Raw genomic sequence first — 10,714 nt, 5'->3', positions numbered from 1 at the left:
TAGGAAAACAGCATTATTTAAAAAATCAAGCTCGTCGAAGAATTTGGACGACTGCATCCGACAAGGACAAGTGCACGGTCTTTCCACGAGCACGCAAAACCGGGCCCGGCGACCACAGGCCGGGCCACACACCCGTCTCAATGAACCCGAAAGAACTGAAGGACAGACAGCATATTTTCAGACCACAGAGGAATTGTGTTAGAAACCAACAACAAAACAAAGAGATAAATAGAAATTCCCTAAGTGTTTGGAAATCCAGTGATAACACTTTTAAAAGGAATCACAAAGGAAATGAGGACATATTTTGAATCCAAAGATAATGAACGGGACTCGGGACTCGCAGGAAGCAGGTGGGGCAGGGCCTGAAGGGGAAACCGTTGCTTTCACGCACATTTCTAGACGCAGGAAAGATCCAAAGGAAATGACCCAAGCTACTTAACTCAAGAACCTAGAAGAAGTGGAGAGAATTAAAGCCCCAGGGAGTGGAAGGAACGATGTAATGAAGACAAGCAGGAGCCCGCGGGAGAGACCACGGATGACCGACAGAGAAAAACAACCAAGTGAAAAGCTGGTTCTCTTGAAAGGATTAAGAGTATTGCTCAAACTGAACAAGAATGGTCAAGAGAAAACACAGATTACCCCCAGGAGGCACAAAAGAGATCGTGCGCTGACATGACCCGCAGTCACGGGAACGAGGCGCGTCGTATCTAGTTTTAGCCTACTGCCTGTTGGCTGGAACGGAAGCATTCCTTGAAAAATCAGACTTTCTGAAGCTAGGGGAAAAAGAGAAAGGGAACCTGAGTAGCCACATATCTGCTAAAGAAACGGAAAGTGTGTTTTAAACCCCATTCACAAGAAGTCTAGACCCGGATGGCTCCTCCCGTGAAGTAATACTGGCCTCAGCCACACGCTTAGAGAGAACGGAGCAGGAGGGGCCAAGTCCGACGCCAACCCGACAAGGACGTTATCCCGAATGAAGTGAGAGAACATCCCTCAGGAACGGAAATGCAGATACCCTTATCAAAATATTGGCCTATCAAGTCCATTGATACGTAAAGAGCACCGCACCCCATGGTCAGGTGGGGTTTATCCAAGGAGTAGAGGTCAGCCTTGGAAAATGAACCGTGTAATTCACCATGTCAACAGACTAAAGGAGAAAACCATAGCATTGTCTTCATACATCAGGGTTCTTTCTTGTTTTTTTGTTTTTTTAGAGGAAGAGCAGGTAGAGGTTGAGGAAGAGGGAGAGAGGGAATCCCAAGCAGGCTCCACGGCCAGTGCAGATCCCAACGTGCAGCTCGATCTCACAACCCTGAGATCGTGACCTGAGTTGAAATCAAGAATCGGATGCTTAACTGCCTGGGCCACCCAGGCGCCCCTACACTGTTGCCTTCATACGTGAAGAAACGCATTTGATAAACTTCAATACCCATGCATGATTTATAAAAACCCAAACTCCCAGAAAACTAGAAATAGATGGGAATGACGTCAATATGACAGAGGGCATAAACAAAAGGCCTACAGATGACATCGTATTTAATGGTAAAATAATGAACACCTTCCCTCTAAGATCGGGGTACGACCATTTCTCCTCAACGTGGTGTGGCAGGTCTCGGCCAAAACAGAGGAAGTAGAAAGACTACCTCCATCTGCAAATGGTGTGGTCGTGTACATAGGAAATCCTAAGTCACCTTCAAAGAGACAACTAGAGCTAATCAGAGCTAATCAAATTTAGCAATTTGGCCGGATAGCTGTTAGATCATATAACGAATCAAGATCAATGTTTAAAAAACCGAGAAACTGTCGACGAGCAATTGGAAAATGGAATCCAAAGTTATCCCACAGAGCACCATGAAACCTCAGGCACCTAGGAATAGGGTTACGAAGCACGTGCAGGGCACCCAGATGAAGGAGAGCTGGCCAGTACCGAACAGTGAAATAAATGGTGTGTGGGGTAAGCCATGCATGGTAATTGGAAAACTCCCTATTGTTAAGATGCCCGTTCTCCATGAATTGTAGAGAATAATTGAATAGATTTAATGCAATCTCAATAAAATTGAGTAAAATTTTGAATAAAATCGGTAGCCTTTTGAAGACATTGTCAGGCTGATTCTAAAATTTATGCAGAAGTGCAAATCTCAAGGAAGAAACAGAGCACTATAGGACTTGGACCACGTGGTTTCATGACGTATGATCACGCCACAGGAACGGACACGGTGGTGTTGGCAGAAGGACAGGCAAGTAGAGCAGGGAAACAAGAGTCCAGAGATAGACCCGCCCTGTACCATCAATTGATTTACACTAACGGCGCCAATGGGATTCAACGAGAAAAGGGAAATCTTTTCAACAAATGCGGCTGGAACGACTGGATATCCGTTTGGGAAAACCAAACCAAACCAAACCAAACCAAACCAAACCAAACCACAGAGCTTTGACCACTGTGTCAGACCAGACACATGTAATTCGAGATGAACCACAGGGAAGGCAGACTTGGGTGGAAGGCCAGTTGTGTGCCTGTGCCCACTTTCCCCGGGGCGCCCTCTGTCCCCTGCCTGGTATACGCCTGCTCCCCAGCTGCCAGCATCTTCCCGTGGAGGTCCCCATCTTTCTCTTCTTCACAGAAGGTGCATGTTTCAGACCTTCCCCTTTCCCCCACCCACTGCAGCCCTTTCCTCCTAACCCCACACTACCTTTGTGAGGCTTAGGCAGATACCCCCTCCTCCTGGAAGCCCACCTGCTTTCTGAGTGGGGATATGTGACCCTCCTCCATGCTTCCCTCACACTAGGGAAACCGGGTGATTTGGCCTCCACATGGGGACACTTGGGAGTCCAAAAAGAGAACTTTAACGGCACGAAGGCAATGTGGGTGAACTGGGATTGTCAAGGGCAAACTGGGGCACCTCTCTAACCATCTGCACATTTAAGTGCACACACTCACTCACATGCTATCTTTGAACAGTGTTTATGTCTGTCCCTTCTCCAGACCCCAAACTCCGTGGGACTAGGGGCCACACCACTGTGCATCCATGTCTTGGTCTCCTGTCCAATGCCCCCCTGGAGTTGGCTCTAATGACGTCTGTTGGCTGGAAGGGGAGAATGTGGCTGAGGGGGGCCGAGGGGGGCTGAGGGGCTGGGGTAGCAGGACTCTGCAGGGAGCAGCCTGGGCCCTCCTGTAACCAACATCCAGCTCAGGGTTCAGGTCAGTGGTCAGTACTCAGGCTGGCTGGGAAGGTTCTAGAACCCAGAATCAGCCAGGTCTGATTCCATTCAGTTGTACTCCACTTCATCCATATCATTGATTCTTTGACCCTATCATTCACCCTTCTACTTGTCCATTGTTCAACAAATGCTCCTCGAGCCCCTCCTTCTGTCTGTCTGAGCCCCCAGCACAGGGGAGACAGCAGTGGATAAAGTCACCTGTTCCCTGCCCTCTGGAGCTCAACTTCTAGCAGCTACGTGGACAAGGACGGGTGAGCGACTAAGGATGCAGAACACGAGGTACTGAGGTGGAGGTGGGAGGCCTCTGTGGGCCAGGTGGTCACCTTGAGTGGTCAGCCAGGGCAGGTGCATGCCAGAGACCATGGTGCCCACTGATGGCTAGTCAGACATGCCAAGAGCCGCATGGCGTGGTGGGGTGCCGAGGTCAGGGCTGGCTGGGGCCATCTGGAGCTCTGCTGGATACGGGAGGCGATGCAGTTGGCCCTGAAGGTCAGGACAGGCAGAGAGTACCTGGGGTCGCCTCTTCCTAGGACAAGCTGCCTGGCCTTTGTTGCCCTGGATCAGATCTGGAAGGAGACATTGCTCCGCCCCCTATGCAGACCGGGGCTCTGAGCTGTCAGGTGACTTTCTGGAGGTCACCCAGCTAGAGAGGTGCCAGCAGGATGGGAGCCCAGTGCAGTGGCAGCCCTGTCCCTCCAGGACCAAGGACGCTCACTGGCTTGTTTGGGCTCAGGCTGGTGTCCCCACAATGCAGCAGCGGGTTCCTGGCCAGAGGTCTCCACGCTCCCCGTCTGTCTAGACTGGGCTGTTTATCATGAGCCACAGACACCGCTAGCTGCCTGTGTCCCTGCCTGTCCCCACCTGTCCCTGCCAGGATAGAGATGGAGGGCCCCAAGGCTATTCCCTAGGTTGGGAGGATGGGGCTGATCCTGGGGCACCCCAAGTCTGAAACTGCTCCCCTAACCCTCATCCCATTCCTAGCCCTTCCAAGAAGGAGGCCACACCCCTCTTTGGGGTCTGGCAAGAAACGTCACAAAGATGGACAACCCCTCTGCACCCCACCCCATCCCACCCCCAAAGCAGCCTGCCCAAACTCCCAGGGCTCAGGGTGCTTCACCCACCCTCCCCGAGCCACAGGACAGCCTTCAGACTGGACGAGGAGAACAACGCAAAAGAAATGTAGATAAAATTCAGTTTCCTTACAACCTGCAGCCCATTGACAAAGGGGCAGACAGGCAGAGTGACCTTCCTCCCGGAACTCCCAAGGGCCTCACGGCCTCACGTTAATGCTTTGCTAGAGGCAAAAAAGCATCTTAGCCTGACAATAGCTGGACTTCCAGGATCCCGTGGGTCTTCTTTAACACGTGACAATCCTTTGGGAAACGTCTTTATCTCTGCCCCTCCCAACTTGAAAGTATAAGATTGCCACCCCTCCCAACCCCAGTGCCGCCCTTCCTGCCCACGGGTCCTGTGCTTCAATAAAACCACCTTTTTGAACCAACGTTGTCTTAAGAATTCTTTCTTGGCCCTTTGCTCCCGGCCCCACATCACATCAGACTGACAGCTCTTGCCGCACCTGCTGCGTCAAGGGGCTCATCGTCCGGGGAGACAGCGGAGGGCGGTGCTGGTGGGGCCAGAGCCCCTTCTTCCCCGGAGGCACAGAAAACCTGCACAAGCAGGTGTCTCTGGGTTGTGGGTGGTGGCAGGTGACCCTTCTTTCCACTGTTTAGTGTCCTCCGAAGTTCCCATAGTGAGCAACACAGCACTTTTCTCGCGGAAAAAAACTGACAATTTTCTAAAACAAATCTGTGCGCTTGTAAAAGGCTTTGTTGTGACAGGTACAGAATTCAGGTGCGTGCAGTGTCCTCCTCCTGGTAACAGCCGGCGTTTCTGTGGGTCTCTACTGGAGACACAGACATAGCCAAAGGGTTCACACCCAAATGTTTCCCCCTGGCTCCAAAGAGTTTCGGTGATTTATCTGTTCAATATTTTCTGTAGAGCTTGCATGTTTTGACAATGACCATAAACTATATATTTCTTTTAATCGTCAGAAAATACATAAAATGATTTGCACTTGGAAAGCTAAAAAGCATGGCTTCGTGTCCCTCTACGTCCCTCCCTGTCTCTCTCTCTCTCTCTCTTACTTCCTCCACGAGGAAAGCCCCAGGGCGAACGGGCAGGGCAGGGCAGTGTCTGCAGGGAGCAGGCAGGGGTGGGGCAATGGGTGGACGAGCACAGGATTCTGGGTAGGTGGGGAGGATAAAGATAGGGGCTGGGGCCAGAGCACCCTGCAGGCAGTGAGGTGTCTGGGACCCTCGGTCGGGGGTAGGGCCGGAAGGGCAGGCCCCCCCCCCTCGAGCTGTACCCACCCCCCTGCAGCGAGCCTGCTTCCCAAAGCGCACTTCGGGCACATTTGGTGAGGACGCAGCGCCATCTGGTGACTGGCGAGGAACTGCTGGGGGGCCTGGGGCGAGGCTGGTTCCACGACCCTCCGACCCTCCCGCAGAGAAGAGTCAACAGCACGGCCCTAGTGGCCTTCGCACAAGGACATCCCCAGCACAGCCAGAGCCTGGGCTCCCATCGGTCCAACCCCCTGATGCGCCTTGGCGCCTGTGGCCTGAGCTGGTGCAGGGTGGGGAAGAGGCAGGAGCTGGGAGGTGGGCTCTGCCTGGGGCCTGTGGGTGCTTCCTGCCCCTTCCTCCTTCCCCACCCCCAGGCCTCCCTGACCTCCTCAGGCTCCGGCTGCTGCAGGGGTCAGGACCACGGCCGAGGCTCCGTCCTCAGCCCTTGGGTCCCCGGGGCCGGTGAGCTGGGGCTGGGGGGGTCACCCGGGAAGGGTCGGGCCGGGCTGGCCCCTACAGGAGGCCCATGGGGAGGGCCAGCCCCCCGGCCTCCAGCTGGGCCTCCTCCCCCAGGGACCTCTGGAGAACCGCCCACAGCGGCTGGCGTTTGCCCGGCTGCCGGCCGGCCATGAAGTGGATGAGCGGCTTGGCGCTGCCGTGGACGCAGGCCAGGAGCGTGGCCAGCGGGAGGAAGACGGGCAGCAGGAAGTTGAGGAAAGGCCGCAGACTCCAGTAGAAGACCAGGGGCAGGCCGCAGAAGAGCAGCAGAAGCACGGAGCCCAGGGCGATGCCAAAGAACCTGGGCCGTGGGCGCTGGGAGCAGCAGCCCACCCAGACGAAGAGGACCAGGCCGGCCACGCCAGCCACGCAGACCAGGGACAGCAGCCACGTGACGCTGGCCGCGTGGTACCGCAGGCAGGTGAGCGGGCTTGCGCTGGTCCGCAGCAGGCCGCAGGCGTGGGCCGGCAGCAGCACGGCCGGCAGCGTCAGGGCCCAGATCAGGCCGCAGACGATGCCCGATGTGTGCCGGGGCCGGTGGCGCTGGTAGCAGGTGGGGAAGATGTGAGAGAGGCAGCGCTCGGCGCTGAAGGCCGCCAGCAGCCAGAGCCCCACGGAGAAGCCCACGAAGGTGACGGCGAAGTAGAGGCTGTCCCGGGAGCCCAGGGCGGCCTGCACGACGGAGAAGCCCACCTGGCAGCCCAGGAACAGGAAGTCGGCGGCGGCCAGGTGGAGGACGTACACGGAGAAGGGGCCCTTCCTGATGTGGAAGCCGAGGTGCCAGAGGACCAGCCCGTTGCCCAGCAGCCCTCCGAGGCCGACGGCCAGGGTCAGGTAGAAAAGCACACTGCTGAAGGTTCTCCAGAGTCCGAACATCCCGGCTGGCTCGGCGGCGGCCCTGGGGGAGGTGGTACACAGGGCTGCGGGCCGCGGGAGTTGCAGGCAGTGGGGCCCGGGGTGGGGGGTGGGGGACAGCAAGCATCGCCCCAGGTCACAGGGCTCCAGCCCAGGGGTCACCCTCTCTGGCCTGGGCCTGACCCTTAGGCCTCAGACTGGGCAGTAAGCCGGGCCTGGTGCAGGGTAGGTGAGGTGACGCTGGCTGGCGGGTGTGGGCCCTGCCCTCCTCCCTGCTAGGTGGCTCCACGGAGCGCACCTCAGATTTACAGGGCCCTGCACAGTGGGCAGACGTCAGCAATGGTGGGACAGGTGTCTGCAGGCAAAGGGACCCCTGTGTGGGCCTCACATGGAGGGGCTTCCTGCCTCCTCCATCAGGGACTCTGCACCTGGCTTCCCACCAGGAGGGCCTGGACCACACCCTGGTAAGTCCCCGACCCTGGAGGCTCTGAGGGGTCGTGTCCAATGATGGCCCCAACGACACCGTCCTGCGCTGGCGAGGGGCGAAGGAAGATGCCCTGGTGGAGACAGCTGGTGGCTGGGAGGGTGTAGGTGGGCTGAGGGAGACCCCGGCCACCCCGGGCACTTCTGCTGTAGGTACGTTGGGGAGGGGCTGCTCTGAAGCCTCAGAGCGGGCGTGGGGACCGTGGTGATGGGTTGCAGAGCCCTGGGTCCTCTGGGGAGAAGCTAATGTGAGTGTTTGCTGGCAGTGGCTTTCAGGGAGCCAGAGGCCGACAACCCTGTCCTAGCCCAGGCCCATGCCCTGCTGGGGATGGTCTCCAGGGGAGGGTCTCCAGGGGAGGGAGAACGGGTCCCAGGGATCTCTACTGGAGCAGCTGGGGGTCTCTCCAAGCTGTCCCTTTCCTGTGCCCTTCCCCCGGGACCCACGGTGGTCCTTGTTCTCAGCTCAGAGGTGCAGCTGAGGGGCCATCAAGACCCTGGCTCCAGGTTAGGGGATGTGGGGTGAGGAGAGCAATGGGGGGAGGACAGAGACAGATGGAGAGGGACAGAGATGGGGTGAAACTGAGAGATAGAGCCAGAGGTGAAGAGGGAGACAGAGACAGGGGGATAGAAAGACAGAGACAGGGCCCACCTAATACCCTTTGGGTTCCCGTCATACACCTTTGCTGGGCTGTGCCCCTGCCTGGGGCACCCTGACCCCCTCCCCACTTCCCTGGGTCCCATCTACCCTAAGGACCTGCTCTCCTCTCAGCTCCCCTTCTGCCTGCTCTGAGCAACCCCCCCAGCCTGGTACCCCAAGCATCTTCTCTCTGGTTGCCCTTGTCCCCTGTGGGGTCTCGCCTTTGTCCCCTCGAGGCTTGTCCCGTATCGGGACACATGCTGGTTCATCCTCAGGGCCAGTGAGCTGGGTCGCCCTTTGGTGTCCTGGGGTGACTGCGCTGACCTTCTCTTTTCTGGGCTGCGGGTCCCCAGGGTACACTGAGGGGCCTACCAGACGCTGCGGCTCGGAGGTAAGCGGTGGGGAGGCCGGGCTGTGCGGGCGGGCGGGGGGGGGGGGATGGTGTGCTGGGATGGCCCACTGTCTGCACTCAGAGCGGGTCCACCTGCCCTTTCACCCAGATGGGCCCCCAGGGCGCCAGCTTTTAAATAATGCCCCATGTCCCAGCGCCTGCCCCCCGCGTCCTCGGGGAAGCGTCTCCTCACCTGGGCAGAGCAGGTGGGTGGGTGGAGGGGCACCGAGCCTTCTCACCTGCGCTTGGAGCCTCTTTGAGATCTGTTGGAGTAGCGGCACTCACCACCCGCCCGGGCCCTAAATCCTCTCGTGTCCTCTGGGGCCCGGCTGCCTAGACCGAGGGCGTCCGGCCAGTTCCCTGGAAATGGGAGGAGTGTGCTGCCCGTTCGCAGGCATGAGCTCAGATGGAGATGTCCAGACAGTGTGGGCTGGCCCGCGCCTCTCTCCTCAGCCCATCCTGCATGCCAGTGCCCCCCACCCCTGCCCGGTGCCTGGAGGGGACGAGGTGGCAGGCTGGGGACCCCTTGTCCAGCCGGGCTGGGCCACACCTTCTGGGTGGTTCCACGGACATGGTGCTTCCTCCTGGAGTCCTTAGGTTTGTTGCAGGGATGCGTGGGAGGCAGGAGCTGTGGGCGTGTCTTCCTGACCCTTTCTGGCTGTGTGACCTTGAAAGAAGGACCTCACACCCCTGTCCCTCAGTTTCCCCCCTTCTTGGGCTGACCGTTGGTGTACAGCTCAGTGCCCGGTTGGGGGCTGGGTCTCATGAGGGGTCACTGGCGGGTGTTGCTGTGGGTGGTCCACACAGGTTGGTCCCCCTTCCTAAGGGCCCCCCTCTTCCTGTCCACATGCCAGCCTCAGACCCCAGGGTCCCAGCCATCAGCAGATTCTTCGGGTTAAAATACTTCTCCAAATTTTGTTCTGCAGAACCACGTAGCCTGAGATGTTCCTGATGAGGAATTTCCTTTCCCAGGACTGTGTTCTGTAGTTCTGGAGACTGTCCGAGCTCACTAGCTCGGTGTCAGAAATGACGTTGGGAAGATGCTGTTTGTCCTAGTATTTCTCAAATGGCTTCCAGCTCATTTCCGAAACACAGGCGGCCTGCTTGAGCCCAGGCGGAGGTTACTGACTCCCCAGCTCCTGGCATTTCTGCACTTCTCTTGAAAATGTGAACGGTGTGTACCGCCTGCGGGCCCGGTGGCCGGGTATCCTTTGCAGAATGCGGCCACCTTCCCTGCCTGCTCCCCCTGCAACGGGCTGGTGCCTTGGGACCTACCTCAGCATCTCCAGATGCTCCCCCCAACCCCTGCCAGCTTTCCTCAAAGGTCACACTCCCTGGGAGCTGTCCCCAGCACACCCCCCTCTCCCAGCCGTGCTGACTGTTCCGTCCCCACCCTGTGGGTAGGTCCCGCGTGGCATTTGCTGCCCGCTGTCATGAGCCGGGCTCACACGTGCCAGACTTTCAGGTGGCGGCAGTAATAACAGCAGCAAACACCTGTGTGACGCCCGCCGCGGGCTGAATGGGGCTGTGGGAGACCGTCCGTGGCCAGTCCCTGCAAAGCTATGAGGGAGGCCTTACTGGGCAGAAGTGAGTGAGGGTTTCGAGAGGAGAGCATCCTGGATTACCTTGGTGGACCCTAGACGTGGTGACAGGTGTCCTTAGAAGAGAATGAGACACAGCCACAGGGAAAGGAAAGGCCACAAGACCATGGAGGCAGACGCGGGGGGTGCGGTTGTGGCCATGGCCCATGGACACCTGGAGCCCCCCGAGCTGGAAGAGGCAGGAAGGACCGTCTTTGGAGCCTCAGAGGAGTGCAGCTTCTGACACCTGGATTCAGACTTGCAGCCTCCAGGCTGGGAGACCGTGAAGTCTGCTGCTGGCGGCCGTCGTGGTCCCCTGTCGAGGCTGCCCCAGGACAGGGCTGGGAGGCTGCTGCCCTGTGGATTCTCCCCCTACCAACACGTAGGTCCCCTGACCTGCGGATGGGCCCATGGAGGCTGGGAATTGTGGCTCACGTGTCTGAGGTGGTGTGGACCTCGCGGGGCAGCGGGGCAGGGGGGCGGCCAGGCGGCTGTGAGGTGTGCCTCTCCCTGCTGGAGCACACGGGGCGCTCAGTTCCGAAAGACTCCACGTTCTCAGACCCTCAAGTCGGGGTTGAAGCCAGAAACGCCACACGCTGCGTGTTTAGACATGTCTTTCCTGAGCTGCTCTCGCAGCTGGTACCCGTGTCCCGACCCTGACCATGCCACGGCAGGCTCCACTGTGTGGAGTGCCCGGAATTGGACCATC

At 58.1% G+C, this 10,714-nt stretch overlaps 1 protein-coding gene across 1 annotated transcript; it reads right to left on the bottom strand.

Moving 5' to 3' along the window:
• Window positions 1-4,715: 4,715 nt before the first annotated feature.
• Window positions 4,716-6,935, bottom strand: MRGPRG (MAS related GPR family member G). Its single transcript, XM_040638753.1, has one exon. The coding sequence runs from the start codon at window positions 6,933-6,935 to the stop codon at window positions 6,075-6,077; it is 861 nt and encodes a 286-aa protein (XP_040494687.1). The 3' UTR covers window positions 4,716-6,074.
• Window positions 6,936-10,714: the final 3,779 nt, after the last annotated feature.

This window comes from Ursus maritimus, unplaced genomic scaffold (assembly GCF_017311325.1).
Source record: "Ursus maritimus isolate PB19 unplaced genomic scaffold, ASM1731132v1 scaffold_23, whole genome shotgun sequence".
Taxonomy (NCBI): Eukaryota; Metazoa; Chordata; class Mammalia; order Carnivora; family Ursidae; genus Ursus; species Ursus maritimus.
This window is presented reverse-complemented; position numbering and strand designations above follow the sequence as displayed.

Excerpts from the sequence above, each read along its gene's own strand:
- MRGPRG (XM_040638753.1), bottom strand. The coding sequence starts at position 6,935 with ATGTTCGGACTCTGGAGAACCTTCAGCAGTGTGCTTTTCTACCTGACC.